The sequence below is a fragment of the Erigeron canadensis genome, chromosome 5 (genome assembly GCF_010389155.1).
Source record: "Erigeron canadensis isolate Cc75 chromosome 5, C_canadensis_v1, whole genome shotgun sequence".
Taxonomy (NCBI): Eukaryota; Viridiplantae; Streptophyta; class Magnoliopsida; order Asterales; family Asteraceae; genus Erigeron; species Erigeron canadensis.
The window spans coordinates 3,338,257-3,359,655 of NC_057765.1; the positions used below are offsets into that span (position 1 = coordinate 3,338,257).

The 21,399-nt window shown below is 34.0% G+C and overlaps 2 protein-coding genes across 2 annotated transcripts; one reads left to right on the forward strand and one right to left on the reverse strand.

Annotated features, from left to right (window-relative positions):
* Positions 1-105: 105 nt before the first annotated feature.
* Positions 106-11,304, forward strand: LOC122600290 (protein S-acyltransferase 24-like). The gene is made up of 13 exons (XM_043772993.1): positions 106-526; positions 3,759-3,899; positions 4,878-4,990; positions 5,167-5,246; positions 5,362-5,525; positions 6,937-7,069; positions 7,164-7,263; positions 7,846-7,903; positions 8,061-8,141; positions 8,394-8,492; positions 8,838-8,916; positions 9,426-9,574; positions 10,658-11,304. The coding sequence occupies exons 1-13, from the start codon at positions 266-268 to the stop codon at positions 11,096-11,098; spliced, it is 1,899 nt and encodes a 632-aa protein (XP_043628928.1). The 5' UTR covers positions 106-265; the 3' UTR covers positions 11,099-11,304.
* A 546-nt stretch (positions 11,305-11,850) lies between these two features.
* On the reverse strand, positions 11,851-15,769 carry LOC122598945 (protein PHOX4-like). The gene is made up of 3 exons (XM_043771411.1): positions 13,182-15,769; positions 12,813-13,043; positions 11,851-12,189 (listed from the first exon to the last, which is right to left on the reverse strand). The coding sequence occupies exons 1-2, from the start codon at positions 15,091-15,093 to the stop codon at positions 12,892-12,894; spliced, it is 2,064 nt and encodes a 687-aa protein (XP_043627346.1). The 5' UTR covers positions 15,094-15,769; the 3' UTR covers positions 11,851-12,189; positions 12,813-12,891.
* Positions 15,770-21,399: the final 5,630 nt, after the last annotated feature.

Here is a 21,399-nt window from a genome sequence, read left to right on the forward strand (position 1 = left end):
ATTTAACCTAAAAGAGAAGATAATTAGTCCTTTTTAGGAATATAAGAGGTTTTATTTCTTTTTCTTTTTGTTAGAAAATAATTTTTGTAATCTTCCCCTTCTTTCGTCCATCCTTCCATTTTCTTTCTTCCATTTTTAACCCAGTCAAACAAACACCCAAATATCATTTCCATTTATTTTTTAAAACCCTAAACTCCCAATATACATTTCATTTCATTTTCTTGAAACAAAATAAAAAAGACAAACAAACAATTTTTAAAAAAAAATGTCATCAGAGATCGAGGTGGAAGAAACCCCAGATCAACATTCCGTTTCCGGCACCGGAAACACCTCCGGTGCGATCTCCGGCGAAGAGAGTTTGAAAAATGACATATATACAGCAGCTGCATATGGTGATTTAGACAAGCTCAAGAATTTGGTTGAAATTCAAGGTTGTTCTGTTAATTTGCCCGATGATCAAGGCTACCGTGCTTTGCAGTGGGCCGCGCTTAATAACCGAGTTTCCGCAGTTCAATATATCCTTGAGGTGATTTCTGTGCTCTATTATTTGTATATATTTTGCATTTGTGTGTATGTATATGATGTATGTTTATATGGAAGTTGTAGTAGTTCGTGTAAAGTTATGATCTTGGCTATATTTATATACTCGTTAGTCGTCAAGGAAAGAATGAAACGAAAACTATACTACGTAGGAATTCCCTTGAGTTGATCATGTTGAATTAGTAGATTAAGTTTATGCATTATGAGTGATTCGCCGTTAGGCCCTACTATCTTTTGATCTCGCAGATTCTCAACTCGAGAGGTTAAGAACGTGAGGAAATTTAAGTGTACTGAAATCACTATTGTATGTATCAATCAAGAAAAGTCTGATTAGTATCGAATGTATGTTGTGATATGAAAGCCGGGGAAGTTTCTTGGGTGTACGCGGTTAAGATGTATACAATTGGAAGTCTTGGAAAGTTGATCTTGTAGGATGCTAATGAGTTTGTAACTTTGATCCATGCATTATGAGGTTTTTTTAGAATTGAATAAAGTCATCACTCATCAATACCGAGGAATATGCTCCAATGTCCCAATATTGTATTGTCACAAATGAGGAGATATCCCATAGGCGTAGGTTTACGGGATATCTCATTTGTTACAATGTAATATTGGGACGTTGGAGTAGATTTCTCAATAATGACTTTCTTTGCAACTATTCAATCTATACAGTATGCGGGGATTTTCATAATCACGTAAGACTATCAATATATGATAATTGTTCATAGATTAATTATTTCTCTGGAGCGTACTCTTTATTACATGGTATATTGCACTAAAAATCCTGGATTATCGTGTCAGCAAAATGTATCTTACTTTATATAGATATAGAGTTATAGACAGTAGAGATTGTTGTTTTGCTTTAGTGGATAGAGCATATCACAATACCAGTCTTGCTAATAAGTGAATCTATTGACTTCATGTTGCGTAACATTAGTCCTGATGGAATATTGTGCTATGTTTAGTGTGTAAAGAACTCTGTATCGGTTTTGTATCACATACAGAGTGGAAAGTGATGTTTTATCCAATTTACTGGCCTAACAATGAATAATCCTCTTAAGGATGTGATGGTGTGGTAACAGATGGCCAAATATAAGTAAACCAGGAGAAAGAGAACAATTGTGGATTATAAGTAGAAAGATAATATGCTTTTGGGGCTAATCTGAAAATATTTAATTTAATGTGCCATTGACATGACCCGTAATATTGCTACGTCACATACTCGTGTGTGTTTGATTTGTACGTTTTATTGATTATAGCCGATAGTTTTAAGACTTACTATTGAATAGTTCTATTAGTCACTTTCCGGATACACAATAGTATTTTAGATAGCACAAAGCTGTTGCTAAGGTTAACCAATATGCCAAACTTGGTAGAATATAGTGTTATGTTCATTACGTAAATAAATATGTATGGATTTTGTATACATGGATTACTAAGAATAAGGTAATAAAGGCCATGACATATTGATGTACGGTGGGTGGTGCGGTGTGTTCCTATATTTGATGACAAATCAGGGTAATGTGCTAACGTTATATGTGCAGTTGACATGTTAATCCATAAGATTGCCATGCCACATACTTGTATGTGTGATTTCGGCATGTTGATTAAAGAAATTGGATCTGCTATAATTGAAATCTCTTTCTTTAGGTCTTTACTTTTTCCTTTGAAGATATGTATAGTTTTTGTTGTACTAATAGCCTGATATAGTAGTAAAGGATTCTTCTAAAGGTACTATTAAGACTGTCAACTAGCTACAGCTTTTAGATTATAATTGTGTGTATGTTTGGCAAATTTAGCTATGGCTGGAGTGTGGCTGGGGACTGGGTGTGGAACTCGGGGCTGAATCTAGACGATCGGACAATATTTTCAACCTTCCTTTCAGTAGCTTTTACTTTAAAGACTTTTAGGGGATTTTAGGAGCTTTTTTGGGTGGAGACTCTCTTTCTCAATACCATATCAGAACGGGGCTCTTTTTAAAGATGAGCTTGATTTCAAAAGCTCGTAGCTTTATGCTGCTAAAGGAGTAAAAGCCCCTGTCAAACACACCCTATGACCAAATTATCATCTCTCCCTGCCTTCCCTTCTTCTAAGTTGAGGATTGAGTTAGGAAAAGACATTTAGTCGTATCACCTTTACAATTCTAGAATATTTCTATAACGTATTGGAAATTCTAGCTGAATTAAGTTATCACTTTGTATTTAATATATATTACTGAATATGCAAACTGAATTAAAAGTGGCTACCAGAAGATCTATGTTTTGAACTTAAAGTTAGTAACTTAAATAAATATTTATCATGAAAGAACTGATTAACTCTCTCTTCTTATTTATGTCAATAAATTTTGTTCTTGAAATTGCCACTTGGTGTATCATGTATGCGATCTTTGACTGATTTGTTGATTGACCTATACTTTTTTTTTTTTTGGGGTTAAAATACTTATACCATATGCCGTGACTAGATTTGGCATGAAAGAGCTATTTCTGGCCTTCTGGGTGAACCGGAAGTAACTTGTCACGGCAATTCCAAGCACCTGCTTCTCTTCTATCCAAAGATTCATGCTGCTTTTGTAAATGACTAATGAACAAAATTTTATTTTTACAAGACTAAGAAACAAAGCAGTTTTGTAAGTGGTGTCTATGTTTCCAAGTAACTATATGAGAGTTGCTACTTAAAATGAGTAAATAATCTGATGAACTTTTCTTAGGAGTATACATATTTCTCTTTTTTGTGTAGAATTAAGAGAAAATGAGCTCTCAACGAGTCAATGACAAAACCTTACATTTATGATTTTTTGTATGTGCTACAAAAGAGGGCGTTTCAGCGTTGGTATAAATTGTTGTTTGGTAGCTTAGCATGGTGATTGAACTTAATTGGTTTCACTAATTTGTAGTCAAACTGTCAAAGTGGACTTAATCTTGAATAATTTATGTTCCATACATGTCTTTCACTTTTAACATGCCTATGCACTGAAATAAAACAAAACACGAATACAAAAATAAGCAAATTGCTATATGGACATGCAATATGTGCTTCATAGATTCATGTACTTCATTAAGTAAACGAAAGTTCACTAGTACGCTGCCGTTGTATCTAGAAAACCGATAACTATCTTTAGTAATGTTATTAGCATCTATGGAGATATTGGCATAGCCGATGAAATCACTAAGTTACCTAAAGGTTATGTGGTAGTTACTAAGTGTTGATGAAACTTGCAGCGTGGTGCTGATGTAAATGCAGTGGATCTTACTGGGCAAACAGCATTGCACTGGAGTGCCGTTAGGGGATCTGTTCAAGTTGCAGATCTTTTGCTTGAAGAAGGCACTCGGGTTAATGCAGCTGATACATACGGATATCAGGTTGGTATATGATTTATACAAGTTTTTGTTCATTTTTGCTATAAAGCGGAACATATGACATGTGTAAAGACCCTGTATATCTTTTGTACATAAATGAAAATGTATGGATCTTACGCTTCCAGTACTGATATCGTTCACTGATACGTGGGAAATAGTTTAAAATGATATAAGGACTTTAGAACAGAGAACAATGAATATGACTTGGATAAAGTTGCCACCACCAAGCCTAACAATCTGATTGAATCTAGGATAAAGTACTGAAACACCACCAAGATTAAGATTGGCGAAAGAAGATGTAAATAGTGATAAAGCAGCAGCACCACACTAAGAACAATCAACTATCGACTCCTTTTTAGAGTAAACACTCAAGAAAAGTTTCACAAGCTGTTGTATATTCAAAAACTGATAAGGAACTACAACTAGGAAGCCTTAATATATAGGCTGGAAAATGGAAGAGTTCCCTAGGCAAACATTTAAAACTTGCTCGGGAATATATAATAATACTTGAAAACAGATAATTAAGACTCATTAATAGGGTTCATTGATTGTAGACTTGGATGGGTTGTAGGCTGACTTAGAGTCTGTTTGGTTCCCATGTGATCAGGTTCTTTCCCCCAGCAGCCTTAAACCCAAATATTGCATTTATCCCTAAATCTGACCAGTTGCAAGTCTGGGTCAGTAAGTGGGTCTGCTTTAGACCAACTGAATACTCAGATGCACCCGCATCATTCATGGCATATTACTAAGAAGTTATCTGTCTTTGGTAGTAGCTCCGGTCTGTTGTATGTGTCCGTGCATGTATGTGTGTATTCAGTTAGACGCTATGCCGATGATATATAGTGAGGGTGGTCGAGATTTTTATAGCATCGTTGGCTTGTGTTAGCTGACGAATTCTGGGTTTTTATGCTTTTTATTTGTAGTTAAAACGTGTACTTGCATTTGCCTTACCATTCGTTATTCAAACTAAATTTGTTGCAGACAACTCACGTTGCTGCACAGTATGGTCAAACAGCCTTTCTTTACCACATTGTCACAAAATGGAATGCAGATCCAGATGTCCCTGATAATGAAGGAAGAAGTCCTTTACATTGGTACTTGAACTTGAACTATATCTTAACTTTATTGTATTAACAATCTACATCATGAGTCCATTATACATAATTTCATGATGTGATCCTTGGTGTGAAAAGAACTACCCTTTTTATTTTAGATATTGTTCTTTTTGGGCTTTTAGTGGCGGCTGACAAATCTTCATTGTTAAATGTAGGGCTGCGTATAAAGGCTTTGCTGACAGTATACGCCTTCTTCTCTTTTTGGATGCATACCGAGGGCGCCAGGACAAAGAGGGTAATGTGTTATATATGACACGATTCACTGGGGCAAGTTCTAATAAATTAATTACTTATGGCCCGTCATCTTTGATGCAATATCATACAGTATTGCTCACATCCTGCAATTTTAGGTTGTACACCTTTACATTGGGCTGCTATCAGGGGGAACTTAGAAGCATGCACAGTATTGGTGCAAGCGGGAAAGAAAGATGATTTGATGGTGACTGATAATACCGGCCTTACACCAGCACAGCTTGCTTCTGATAAGAATCATCGACAAGTTGCATTTTTTCTTGTAGGTATTCCTTGACTTAAGAACATAGAGGCTTTATTTACTTATATAATATATATATATATACACTTATAAAAGCATTTACCTCTCCCCTGTTTTTGAGAATCAACACTATTAATCACAATGTTCATTTTCCTCCCAAGAAAAATGCAGCACATCACCTATTTTAGAAACCGTCCGAAAATCGTCAAAAAACTGCCAGAAACTATCAAAAGTTATGAGACTGCCAAAAAGTATTTACCACAACACTGTGCCAGTACCTTGGTAGTTAGAGATATTTTACCAGATACCGTCGGACTATCCACGATTTATTAAATTGGGCTATAGATATACAGGATAGATTACATCAATAGCTAACTAGGGTGGAAGTTACTACTCATTTACTTATGAGTTTGCTGATTTGGGTTGTGGTTTATTTCAAATGGTTCAAGTTAAAAAATTATGCTCAAAGCTGTGTAGTTAATAGCAGCGCTATAGCGGATAGCGGACCTGAGGTAAAATAGCGGTCCCACTATTAGCGGCGCTATTTTACCGATATCAGTGCTATAGCGGTCCAAAAAGTGGTAAAATAGCGGTGCTATAGCGTTTTTATTTATTTTTTTTGGCCAAAACTTGAAAGAAGCACTAATTTTTGCAAGTAGTAACACTAATGTTTCAAATATTGACACTTTTAAGCCTGACTTTTGCTATTTCTATTAAGTATTAAGTATTATATATATATAGATATTGCATAGTATTTTCATTACCGCTATCTCACCGCTATAACCAATATAGCATATAGTGGACCTTGACCGATACACCGCTATTTTAGTAATTAACTACTTAGGCTCAAAGGGTAATTGGTATAAATAGGTTAAGATAAAATGTGTTAAAAGTTGTCTAAGTTTCATTTAAATAGGTACAACCTTCCTAATACTGTAATTATTGTAGTAATTATCTTGCAATCGTAATTAATGCCTTAATCATTTAAAATTAGCTATAAATGGGCAAATTTTGTTTTCATGGTTTTGCTGCATGCTAATAAGTAACCCGTTACAATGCAAACGTATTCTGATATGCTATATAACCACCTGACTTGAAAATCTTGCCATCTCTAGCTCAAAATAAAATGTTTTATTCTAGCATTTGTCACTACTTAAAGTCTTAAAGTACTCCATATATTTTATACTTCATTTTACTTTTTCTAATATTAATTGTATTATTGTAGTGAAAATATTATTGCTTGTGATCTTGCATTTGTATCTTTTGATTAAAAACTCATGATATCTGTTGGCCCATATAATTAATTTTCTTAGCACAATCATTAATCTATCTGGTCATGTTTTAGGTTATATATGTGAAGAATATCCTACTTACTTATTTGGATCTCTTTCCTTATTTTCTGCTTCATTAATGCCCTTACCTGATTCTGTAGGGTAATGCTAGGAAATTGCTTGAAAAACGTTACGAGGGAACATTTGGGCGACTTTCAAAGCTAGGACTAGCACCAGCACTTCTGTGTATAATATTTGCGCTACTTTTGACCTATATCAATTCGGTCATTATGGGTATCTTTCCGACTTTTCAGTAAAACCATGTATCATGTAGGGAATGAACAACGAAACCTGTAGATGCTTATAGTAGTATTTCTTTCTGATGCAGTTTCAACCTTGCCAAAGTTAACAGCTGGTTCTGCCTTTTTTGCATGGATTGGTGTAGCATTAGCAAGTTCAGGGTTGATTTTTTTCTATCGGTGCAGCAGGTATTGGCTTGTGTTGTAGAATTCTTTAGGATAGAGGTAGCATAATGGGTAGGCCGCGGCCGCCGCGCTGGGTAAATAGAGGGTCAAAACACATAGTTTATTGTATGGTCTTATTGACCCAAAAGAATTTCTATGTCCAAGTGTAGATAATATATATTTAATACAAGTATATGGTGTGTCATGTTATTGGGAAAGTTATATTGTTTATAATTGTTTAACAGTTTGAATAAACTGATTTATGAGGATCTAATGATCCATGACTTAGAAATACACTATGGTGAATTTCAAGTTTTCAACCATAACCTAAATGGACCCATTCATAAGTGAGGTGTCGTAATTGCCATCTCCAAAGTCTGTTTGAGAACCATTTTTTTAATTGTTCTGGGCTATGTCTGCTTAATGTAGTGGTCTATCCCTTGTACTGCTTTCTGAAAGGCGCCGTGACATTTGTTATTTATATTGAAGTACCTTTGATCAAAAGGGTTTTCAAGACCTTAGTTCTTAAATCCTATCTTGATTTTATGCTGATAAGTAGAATATTTGTCAAACATGACTTGTTGGTGGCCTTTGTTATTTTTGTAGCAAGGATCCCGGTTTCATCAAAGCCAACAGTAACGATTCAAAAGACTCCAAAGATGATGTAAGTTGTGTGTTACGCTACATTACCCGACTTTATGCTCATTTGTCCCTGGAAAATTCACTCTCTTGCAGTTTGTTTCTATAAGATTGATTTTTTGTGTACAATGAGCTCTCCCATTACTTGATATAAATTCATAGCTTTAATCTGTGTTGAGCAGGAACAGCCTTTACTGAAGATTGAGATACGTGACCCTGCTTTGCTAGCTGGTAATTGGACTCAACTCTGTGCAACTTGTAAGGTAACATCATACATGTCAATATTCTCGTGTAATTTTGTCGCACCAGACTCGGTGTGATATCTGTTGGTGTCTGTTGAAAGTGGAAAGCAGGAAGGTTGGGTAACAGGTTTGGTATGGGTTGAAATAGGTTTAGTTGGCTTGAAATACTATATGTCTAAATATCATATAATACAAAATATAAATTACATATATGGTTCAAACCTCTACTTTATGTATTACCCTCCCAATCTTATTTAATATTTTTATTATTAGATTGTCCGTCCTCTTCGCGCAAAACACTGTTCCACTTGTGAGCGTTGTGTGGAACAATTTGACCATCACTGCCCTTGGGTATCTAATTGCGTTGGAAAGGTTAGTCCTTGTTAAATATTTGTTGCTTTTTCTAGTTCTGTGAGAATCTTATCCTTGTTGGGAAGACCATGGAAGTTAACACACTACCAAATGAATGATCTTAGACAATTTTCTTGCTGCAAACTTTTATGTGAATAAAAAAATTCCATTTACGTATTGATGGTAGCATGGTTGCACATATCCAGCATAATTGCAATTTCATTAATGAAATTTATGGACATGAGTGTATCAGTTGGAACACTTGATGTCTAAATGTTACATAATCAGGTGATGCCATCATTCATGATTCATCTCTTTCTATTGTCCTAGTTGTGATTAATCTTTGATTACAAATCTTTTGAACAGAGAAACAAATGGGATTTTTTGGGCTTTCTTGTTCTAGAAGTTTTTGCTATGGCAATAACCGGCACAGTTGCTCTGACAAGTATGTTAGATTTTTTTTTTTCTTGTTAATTTTATTAGAGGTGCTAAAATGGGAAGGTGTCGGTTGGGTAACGGTTCAACAGGGGTAGTTTTTATGTACAGATCGAAATGGGTTTGTGACCAGGAGGTCTAATTTTTCTTTATTCATGTGAATATAGTTATTCTGTTCCACATGAGTACTACAGTTATATTATTTGAGTAATAATCTATATCTTTTGATAGTGATTTAGGAGGTTTTATGCATGGACAAAAGCACTTTTGTTTTGAGTCATTTGGGAGTTGACATAACTTGAATTTACCCAGTCATAAAAGTATCTCTAAGGAGATGAAGACACATGGCAAATCCAATGTAAAAGACGAGGTGAGAAAAATGCGTAGGCCATGTGTCAAGCATTGAATGTGTTAGGCAAATAATAGTGTGTTGATGATTTAGGCATGCATATTATTACTGATTAATTTATTGTACACAGTTAGGACTTTGCATGCTAAAGAACATCATTCTTGTTGCAGGAATTGTGACCGACCCTTTGGCTCCATCTTCCTTTGGGGCATGGTTGCGACATGTTGGTAATCAACATATTGGTGTTTTATTATTTTTAATCTCAGATTTTTCCCTCTTCATTGGTGTGGCGGCTTTAACATTTATGCAAATGTCTCAGGCATGTCTTTTTATCTTTCTCTCTCGTTATTTTGACATGTATATGCTGGGATATCAAATCTTTGGTGGTATCCTTTTCTTTTAAAAAAAATATCTTGGGCAGTCATGCAGTGGAGGAGCCACCATGAGGGCAAATGGGGTCGACTGCCCCCTCAGAATTTTCATGTAAATTATTCATGAAATTTGTGAATTTGTCCCCTCTTTTTGAAAAACGTTACAAAGTTATGGTCGTTCCTTCTGGCTCCGCTCCTGAGTGCACATGTAAACTAGTTTTTTTTCAAAAGTAAGTTGACTTTGAAAACACTCATTATTTATGTAGAAAAAGTTGTGATAAACCCTGAGTAGATAGGCATTTAACCATTTTATTTGACTTTGGCTAGTAGAAAAACCATTCTGGTTGTAAAAGTACTAAGATTAAGTTATACCAGGAAATGTGAACATATTGTGACGATTGAATTTGACTTTGGCTTTAGTGAAAAGCATTTGTACTACTGTACCTATCAGATCTGGGGATAAAAGGCTTAATGTTTATAAGTAGGTTTGCTTATTGGAACTTTTAGTAGTAAAATGTGTTATGGAACCATGGGGCTGTGGCTTTAGTATAGAATCCTCTCAAGCTCCTCTAAGTTGAAGGTCAGTTGTGACCGTCAGGGTTTCCCCGCTGTTCTAAATCTTTTTTTCTAGAAAATGTGTTTTGTAAGTAAATGCCTAAAACCAAGTACATTGGAAGCAGTTATTTGTCACTTGAGTAATGTTATCTAAGTTTGAATGTGGGAAATAGCAGGTTTAAATATCTGAAAGTAAAATTGGACTTTCTCCTGGATTTAATGAGCACATGATTATCTAGTTATATGCTTGACAGAAACTAAAGTTGGCAAAATGGCTTGGTTTGGTGCTATAGTAACGGGTAAAAATGGGTAGTTTCTCTACACGCTGTATTAAATGATTTAGAAGGATTGATCCAGCAAAAATAAAGTTTTGGCGCCTTCAACCTGTTGGATCAGTACCTAAGCTATAAATTTGTGTTTGTGCTTGTAGATCGTAGGAAAGAAACTGACAGAAAAGTATGTTGCAACTTTTACAGGTTAGTCGTAACATCACTACAAATGAAATGGCAAACATGATGCGATACAACTACCTAAGAGGTCCAGGAGGCCGATTCAGAAACCCATATGATCATGGCTGCAAGAAAAATTGTTCAGATTTCTTGATAAATGGTTACAACGAGGACATCGAGGTTATAGAAGCAACACCTCAATCCTCTGAAGGTATAAACATGATGCCAATACCCAACAGGAGTTTATCTCTAAACATGCAAAATGGAGGTCTTTCAGCTGGTGGTCATTCTCATCAAACAAACGGAAATGGCCATGGCCATGTCCATGTAGATTCAAATAAGAACCCAACTCATGTTCATTCTTCAAGTTGCAGCCATGGGAACCACAGTAAACCTAAAACAGATTCTGTTCCATTAGGTCTAGGGCTAGGTTTAGGCCGAGGTTCTCGATCTAGAGGTGCCTTGTGAATTGTGATGATATGTCCTATAGGGGTTTCTAACACATGATATGTTGTACAACCTTTCTTTTTGCCTTATAAAGTAAATTATTTTTCCAGAGCAAGAGTGACTTGTACTTCATAGGGGGAGTTATACTTTATCTTGTTCTTGTATCTCAAAATATTGTATACAACTACTTTAAAAGAAGCATCAGGGTTGATTTATTGTTGATGAAATATCAAAACGAGTGTTGATTACTAATATGGTCGAGTTTGATGAGTAGTTTAAGCAGAGTATAAGTTGTACAGTGAAACATAATTTTGATGAATATATTTCGATCGCAGATTTAACAGGCACAACTACGATGGATATTACCTTTTAATGTTGGCTTGTTTGTTATCCATTATAGATCTCCTTGGCTTGTTACAGATTGAGTTGAATCTAAATTCATTACCAATGCATATGGATTGTAACTTAAAGCCATGGTAAAAAGGAAACTGATATTCGTGCCACACAATGTGATAAATTTACCATTGTTTTGCATTGCATGCTTGTAGAGTATGCTATGAAATGTGTACAGATTGGTAGATGTATCAAATTGTATGGTACGAATATCACTTGCCATGGTGAAAACATTATGTACTTTCAAGTCTGAGGCTTATACGATGGTCAAATTTGTTTCTTTCTTTTATTGGGATATGGTTACCTTGTTTGAAATGACATTATGATTTTACATGAATATGATGAATGAATAGAATCACATACATACAGCAACTGAAGGCTTTGCGTTCAATCGATAATCACTTTTATAAAAATCAACATTCGTTACATAATTAAGAGTACACACCAAATGAATAGAATTATAAGCCAACAACACACTAATTTCATGTCCCTAAAACGAATACGCTAATATCATGTCCCTAAAACAGATACGCTCAAAATATGTATTTCTGACTCCTTATAAACCATCTTGTTAACTACACATCATATCATCAACTATCTTTTTGTTTTTCTGATAATTACAACTCATCTATAACACAAATTCAGCATATCGCCTCTCAGCTTCAACATGTCTAATAATGAGTTTGAAGCTGAAATTTATAAACCTGGCATATGACTACCTGCAAAATACATCTTATCAGTTTCCATATCAAGATGAACTGTTAAGATCATTTTGACGGTATGATCATTTTAACAAGCAATGATTATCGGGCATTCGGGCACACGAATAAGTGGCCAAAATGTTTTCACATGCCAATGATTATTGTTCTTTTCCATTGTTAAGTCAGTTTCTATATAAGGCAAGGACAGTTTTGTGTTTATCATTTATTCTGACCCTTTTTAATACTACCTATTATGGAATCTGTTGAATCTAATCATGAGAGCGGTAGTACAACTCGAAAAATGTTTGACTAAGATAATCTTGTGGACCGGCATTAGTATCATCAGTTCTTTAATGCAATAAAGGTGAGCAAGATAACAACTTTAGATCAAAGAAATGCCAGAAAAGCAATGTCACCACATTTCCCCTTAAGGAAATAGTTGCAACCACACAGAAAGTGTATGACATACCCTTCTTATTTGTACCCTCCTTTATTGATTAGTTGAACCATCCCTTAAACTATACACTTCAATATGGTTGTTGCAAGTAATTAAGACAAAATCGGAACTCTTTTGCACTACATTAAGATATTTCTAGAGTTACGGAATTTTTTAAGAAGTTAGATAGTAAGTTGTTACTTACCAAGCGGTGGAATACGAACAAGAAGTACCATTTTCCTAGTTTTTCTTTTCCTTGCAAGAATATGATCTGGAACAGGCACTCATTTTGTATGGTCTAATGCATAAAAGAGTTTAGAAACTCGTCTCCGAAGCAATGGTTCTAATCTGAAAGAAGGAATGCCACTTTGCCATCTCTTCACTTCGTACATTTCATGCCATGCTTGTACTATTTCGTCAATATCGAAGCCTAAGCCTAAAGAACAAGAATTCAAGGTCAAAACTTGCGTCCAAGATTCTTGAAGTAACAGAAAAATGAATAAAAATTCAAATAAAAATGGCGCCATAGAGGCCCTAACTGATGCAACTTCTAATGAAAAACAAAAAAATATACCTTCTGGTGCAGCATCATTTGAACAATGATTCTTTAAAATTACAGCTATATCTGTATGTGAAACACCAGCAACTACAAATTTCTCAACAGCGATTTCCAAGCATTCATGCCAAAAAGGAAGCCTGAGTTTGTACTCCATACTTGACCTTTCATACAGCATTGTCCCCCACAAAACATTAATCAACGACCTCAGATTTTCAGCCTGTTCTGTTCCTTCAGTTTTTTTGTCATTTGGTTTCTGCATTTCCATTGCTTCCTCCCACATTCTCATTCCCTTTTCCATATCATCTTCGGCTTTGTTGTAAAGTTGAATAACCTCAGCGTAATCCCACTTTTCAAGATCAACATTTGTTCCAATTGCATAATACCAAGTAAGTTTTGCTTGTTCGAATTCTTGATGTCCTAATGCAAGAAAGCCTTCATAAAAATCGGGTTTGACTTTTATTGCCTCTTTATACATAACACCAGCTTTTAAGTACTCAGCTTGTGCCCATTCATGCAAATCTTTAATGTGTGAAGCTAAAGATTCTTGTGAGCTATCTTCCGTAAAAGAAGCTCGTTTTCTGGCCCGTGACATGTGAACATTTCCACAGTTAAACAAAGCCAAAGCTGCCATTTCTTGGAACTTGTTGGCTGCAGTGTTAAAAAGTTCTTGAGACTTTTCGCTTGTTACTGTATCTTCCATAGCCTCGGTGTATAACTTCATTCCAACCTCGTGAAGATCCAAATATTCATCAGAGTTAAACCCAACATAATTCTTGAAAAGTTGTGAAAATTCTAGAATCCAGTCATCAATGCAAGATGAAGTATTGAGAAGCTTTCGTTTCTGTTCTTTCCTTCTAACATGATCAAAAAACGGATCTTGTTCAGGGTTTACTTCCACAATATATAGTTTCAGCAAACCTGTTTGACCAGAAGCTGACTCTGCCCATCTTAACTCTTCATTTGTGGTAACGGTCACCATATCGCCTTCTTGGTCTTGGTATTTCATTAAAACAGCCCGTGAAACAGGAAAGCGGTCAAATATTATTTCTCTTAGCTCTAAAACATCACAACTATAAGGGATCTTTGCTAATCTTATATCATCTCCGTATACTAATTTGATATTCATTTTAGGCTCCATTTCTTTGCTATAAACGCTTATTTTCTCCTCAACAACCAACTTATCCTCGGTCTCCTTGTCTTCAAGGTCAATCTTTTGATGCTCATCATTCTCGAATTTTTCCTTGTTCATTTTCTTCGATTTCCCCTTTTTCTTGTCACCCACATCTTTCTTTTCGCCATTTCTTTCATGTTTTCTGCTTTTCTTTTTTGGTATCTTTTCTTTCAAAGATTTCTGATGTGTGTCCTCAGTGTAATCTGAAATCTGAACAGTCTTAACCTCTTCTTTTCTCAAATTACTCTCATCTTCTGTTACAGTGAAATTGTTTGGCTGCGACTCCTCTTCAGATAACGTGTCCCCCATAAGTGATTTCACTCTTTCAGCAATCTCCAATGCCATGAGATTCTTTGGCTCCATGTCTAAAACGAAACTAACATCTTTTGAAGCCAAGTCAACCCTATTTAAAGCCTCGTAACAACGAGCTCGTTTCAAGAGCGCTTTGCTATATTTTGGTGTGACTTCAAGAGCCAAATTGCATTCATGAATAGCCTTTGGAAAATCACTAATACCCATTTGCATATAACATGCTGCAATGCTACTATGAAGATACGATACGTTTATATGGTTCTTAGGAAGCAAATTCAGAGCTTTTTCGTATTTTAATATGGCGCCTTCATAGTCTTTCCTTTGATAACACTTATTACCTTCATCTTTATGTTCTCGTGCCATGGAAATGAAAACCTCAGTGTCGTCATCATACACCGGTTTTGATCCTCCATGTACCTTTCTTTTCCCTGATTTCTTCCCCATTGTAAAATCAATAAAAAAAAACTAGATTTTGTTGCTCTTAACGTACATTCGTAAACAAACTAGCCCAAATGCCTAATTATCAAGAACTACAAACTTTCTTCGAAAATCCTAGGCTTTTTCGCACTTCAAGTAAACTTATCAATCCTACTCGAACCGAACATAAATATACCAGTTCTTAACAAAATTATAAAGCTAATCAAATTCTCACACAAACACCTCCAATGTGTGAAAAACTTGGAAATTTACAAACTTTTTCTACAAATTCTCTGCCTTTTCAACACACCAAACCCAACATTAACAAACCAAAAATACCAACTTTTCACCCAGCCAAATTTCACACACAACACCTCCACTGTGTGAAAAAAAAAACCAAGATTCTAGCTTGGAATTGAAATTAGAACTAAAAATTCCAACTTTTTTTTCTCTCAGAACTTTTAATGCATTCAATATGGTACTAAAACAAAACAAAACAATATATATTACTAAACACACAGAAAATAAACGATGATACTTATGCAAAACAAAGTTTTCTTGTAAATGCCAACAGCAAGAAAAGAAAAGATTGAAACTTTCTTATAAGAAAATATCAAAGAAATGAAATGAAGGCAATAAACTTATCTGGGGTGTCATGAAAATGTGAACTTAATTGGTAAGAAACGCAAGCAAATTAAAACACAAAGAATTTTCTTTCTTTTTTTTCTCCCTTGTAATATTCGTTTTGGATATAAATATATATATATTCTTGTGTTGTGTGTGTGTTTGTAGGAAGCTTTATTCTTTGAACGTTTTTTTTAATTTATTTAATATATATATGTCTAAAAATAATAAAGGTATGCAAGTAAGTGACGTAACAGCAAACCTTGCAAAAAGCATGAAAAGTAAAGGCTTTTTCTTTGTAAGAATTTATATTTATTTTATTGAAATGGGAATAAAGAATTGATGAGAAATCTTTTGAGACATAAATAGAAACGTATTGCAGAGAAAAAAAAAGGGTCTCATGTTCTGTTATGTCGTGAACTCCAAGCTTCTTGGGTCCTTTCTTTAATGGATTTCTAACATATGTCTCTCGGTTACATGTTAAATACGTTTAATGAAATTTACATTCTTGTTAATATTCAATAAATATATTTACTTCATTATCTATACTACTTATTAAAGAAAATACCCCCATGTTGAAAGTTACATAGGGAAATGTCTAAAATGCCCTTCCATGTAATATTTTCATCTACCACCCTTAAAATATGTAATATTTTTACTTAGCACTAAAGTATTTTTACTTACACTACCCCTTAACATTAATGATTAAGCTATACTATCAATCATTTATTTTTTAAAATATCCACATTAATAATCTACATCAATCGACGTCTCATCTACCACAAATAGTCGCATCTACTACCACATCGTCGCCGCCATGACTACCGCCGCATTGCGCGAGTAACGTGTTAGTATACATAATAATAATAATAACTCGTGTCCTAGAAACATAAGATAGCAAACTCTCTTTTTTTAAACTCACTTTTATATAAAAAAAATAAAAGTAAATGAAAATAAAAAATATTCGTATTCTATATTAATATTAATCACTACTAAAAACTGAAGTAGTTTTTGAAAAGAATCACAAATTTGAAATTTTTTAAAAACAAAATGTAACACCCCGAGCTAGGCTCGAAATGCACCGAAAGCATGACACAAGATGGAATTACCGTAGAACGAAACTATATGAAATTAAAAGGATTCCGTGAACCCAACAATTTAGTTATAAAGTCACAAAAGCATAAGGAGCATACAACCATCAAGAGTTTTGCAAAAATGATATCAAAAGATGGCTCATGATCCTAAGCGAGTCCCATCAATGGGAAATGAATCACGGATCCATGGTCATGGTCCAACTTCTAGCAATGCAATCAAGCTCTAGGGTTATCTTGGTTACCTGAAAAGTGTACTAAACAATGTCAACACTAGGTTGGTGAGTTCGTAGAAAAGAAGGAACAAGAACACGTACCAAAGCCATCCATCACATACACAAACATAAAGAACAAGAATTTAGACATCAATTAAGTATCTAACATGACCAATGATCTCACACTTGCACACAATGTCCCGCAATTGTTCTCATGTCATCCATAATTGTCATCAAGTACGTATCGTACCCGTATAATGTCATCAAGCCCTAAAAGTGCCCGTTTGTATTGTCATCATGCCCCTCATTTGCATTCATTGCACATATATTGATCATCCATGACCATCATTGTCCACACACATAACCAACCTTTCAAAGGCATTATCATCCTTCCCACCACATCTCCAACCTTTCAAAGGCATTATCATCCTCCATATATACCCAACTATCCTAAACAAACTCATAATACATACACAAGTAACCATACAACGAATCACATATCGGCACATCAACAAAACCATCGCACAACATGTAAATCACAAATGTCGTCTTGCACGAAGTACACTTTTCAACCCGACTCTTAAAAGAGTAAGGGAAGCTACGAAAACTCACATTGATTGGCAAAAGGAGTGAATCTCTAATTAAAGTTGTCCAACAATCGTCAAATGCCCACAACCTAACAATACGTGTCACAATACAAGTCATGGTCAACACTAGTTATACAATACCACAACTTCCCCCAAGGTGTTTTAGAAGTGATTCGAGGCGTTCAAACGACAAATAAAGGGTTTTAGTTAAACACGGTTCAATGACTTAGCACCAAAATTTGACATGAAAATCAAAGTGTTTAGAAATGTGTTTAATCAATTTTGTTGACCTTAGGATGTTAATATAAGACCATTAAACAAGTTTTGGATCATTAAAAGTCGACTGATAACCGAACGAAAAGTTGGGGAAGGAACAGAAAGACTGCGGCCGCTCGCACGGTCGGCCGTGTGAGCATCTGTGTTATGGGAAAACTGCAGCCACAAGCACTGAGCGTCTGTCTTAGCGGCCGTGCTCCTACTGGCAGATTTTTGACTCCAAGATCGACTAAGGAAGCTCCAAAACACAGTTTTATGCATAAATCACCATATTTTAACATCATTGAACATAACCCATATCATAATCTTGTCCCAAAACATCAAATCCATCATTAAATCCTTACAAATCAACCCAAAACCCTAATGAAACCCTAATCCATTTTGACTCGATTTGTGACCCGAAAACACTTTGTTATAACTAGAAACAAGTTTATAAGTAAGAAATGATGAATTTGAGGTAGAAAACACTTACCAAAAGTTCCACAAGCAACCAAACCCGAATTTGACCTAAATGGAGCTTTTTCTTGCACTTGAAACCTTGAATTTTTTTTTTATGATGCTAAAATGATGATAAGGATGATGATTTTGTTATGATTTCTACTTGAACACCATTAAATTTGTGAATTAAATTAGAGAGAGATTGAGAGCTTGAGTGTGTGTGATTGTAAGTAAATAAGAAAGAGAAAGAGATGGAGAAATGGGTGGGGAAAAAGGGATAGGGTTGGGTTAACTTGGGTGGGTCATGGGTTGGGCACAACCCATGGGTAGGATCCATTTACATTTTGCTAGTTAGCTTGAATGTCATCTAAGTGAAAAATCGATTAGCACCTATTAATAATCTTGACTAGCACATAATTCTCAACTTGAACAATAAATTGGCCCATATGAACACATTGCACTCAATTGAACCTTAAATTGCACTAGAACATATATTGATTAACTAACACTTAGTCAAAAATACACATAGTCAAAGAGTCAAGAACCACATTTGTTACACAAAATTTATAAAACTCTCACCAACTGTATTAAATCACCCAAATTGGGTTGAATTAAATAGGATCGACAATGGTGGACAAAAAACCTTTTCAAATTTTCTACATGATGTCATTACATTTGGGTGTTTGTTATAAAATAGTAATACCAGTATCAATTTATATATCTTAGATAAAGTTGAATTATATATCACAACATTTGTTTCTTTTACATATCTTATAACTAAAAGAGTTGTTTATCCAAAAAAAATTAATTAATTAAAGAAGTATAATGAATTTTTTTCTTGTATGGTATAACAAAAGGACTAGTTGTAATGAAAAAAATAAGTGATATATCCTTTAGAAAGAATAATCTAATTATCAACATTAAAATTTGATCATGTTACGTGTATAAATAATGAATAAAATTAAAAGAAAGAATGAGTACAAAACACGTGTCATGTTTTAAGGTTATTAAAATGATTATTAGAATTTTTTTTAGAGTCTATATATCATTTTTTTTAATGACATAGTTTAGAATAATTTAGAAGTGAAAATATATATATATTTTAAAAAAAGATAATAAGAGTAATAAATTTGTTTATGTGGGGTGGAGGAAACGAGATAGCACGTTAACTTGTTTAAGCCACACACGTCATGTGACTCCCTTTTCTTTTCTTTCAGCCTTACCACCTAACTTGCGGTTGTCCATCAACTGCCAAAACGGTTATAAACATAACGGCGTATCCTGTCATATTCCGTTAGTCAAAGTCAAACTTAAACTCCAACAAAATGCTTAACTCAACCTACAAGCCACCCTCCCACTAGTTCTATACTTCTATTGGAAAATTTATTTATTTAATCTTTCCGTAACTCATAAGTTTTATGTGTTTGATCTAAAATAGAACAATAAATCCTAGTGCTCAACTTAAATAAAAATGGAACACGGCATGTTCCAATCAAGTTATTATTTTCTTTTTTTACTGTAATTAAAGTTTTTTGATTATTTAAGAAAATTACAGGTTTATAAAATATACTACTTAGCTTGCCTTCGAAATACAAGTTAGCAAAACCCATGAAGTTCACAATAAATGCATATGCCAAGTAACTTGTTGAATTTCCATTAACAAAATTCAGATGGAAAATAATTGCAAAGTTAAAAGTTATGCAACAATATCAATAAGATATGAGTGTTTATATTTTCTCGTACTTTGAATTTGATAAAATCAAATATCATTTCTAAATGTATATAAAAGAGAAACCTTAAATCAAAAATAGAGAAGTTTGAACCTTTGGATGAAATTTAACCTTTAATTAGAACCATTAGATCAAAACGCTGATGTCATATACTTTTTTTAACTTTTTAGATTTAATTTCAATTTAATAAATTTAAATAATCATTATTTATATATATAAAATTGCAGACAAAATAATTATTCTTATTTAATGATATAATTATGTAAACTAATATTTATTACCTTTTACATCATTTTTCATATTTAAAATCAAGTTTGTCTTTTTTAAAATAAAATTTCATGTTTTAATGTAATACGTTTTTATTAAATTATAACTTTTAAAACTTTTATCATATGACGTAATAAATAAATTTTGGTTATAAACATTTAGTTTTACGTCATTAGTATCTTATTATATTTAATTCAACGTTGTGAAAACCAAACCGGATGCCAAATCGATCTTCTTACCATTTCACTGTTCGGAACGGTCGGATCAGTCGAGTCGGATTAATAAACCAGATAATATAATATAATATGTACACACACACACTAGATTACGCCGATGCGATGCACAGATTAACATACTTTTCAATAATTATTCAACGAATTTTATGTTAATCTCTATCTCTACTCCCTTATAAAGCAAAATGTCTCTTTTTATTTTTAGTAATTTCTATCTTTGAATTACCAGAATTGCCCTTTACATTTATTTTAGTAATTAACACTTTAAGCTCTTATCTTTTTAAATATTCCACTATCACCTTTACATCAACCTACACCATTTGAGACTTGACACCGCCACCACCAAAAATAATACCGTCACTAAGAATACTAGACCGCTGTGCCCACTACCGCCGCCGCATTGCGCGGATACCATGCTCGTAAATAACTAACAATACATATATGAAATTTATAGTAAACTATCAGATTTATATATCAAAAGAATATTGTATGAAAATCGCAAAGATATTATGAATAGATTAACACAATATACGATGTATAAATTGATAATTAAATTGCTTAATAATTTTAGTGGATAACTAAATTATTCAACGAAAACGTTAAAACACAAACACAATGACAATGCAGACATATTCAGATGCATGAAAGACATTCAAACAAAACGGAAACCTTAGATAACGAGATCTTTAACGAAGACGTTTTCATTTTCCAATGGTGTGATCACTTTAAATCGGAATTTTAACGACCACCAATTTAACTTTATGTTTTTTAGTGGTTCAATTACTATCGGCATAAATATTTGTCAACTTATGGTATTATATAAATTTAACATGTCATTGATTATATATGTTTACCGCATATTACGCGGGTAA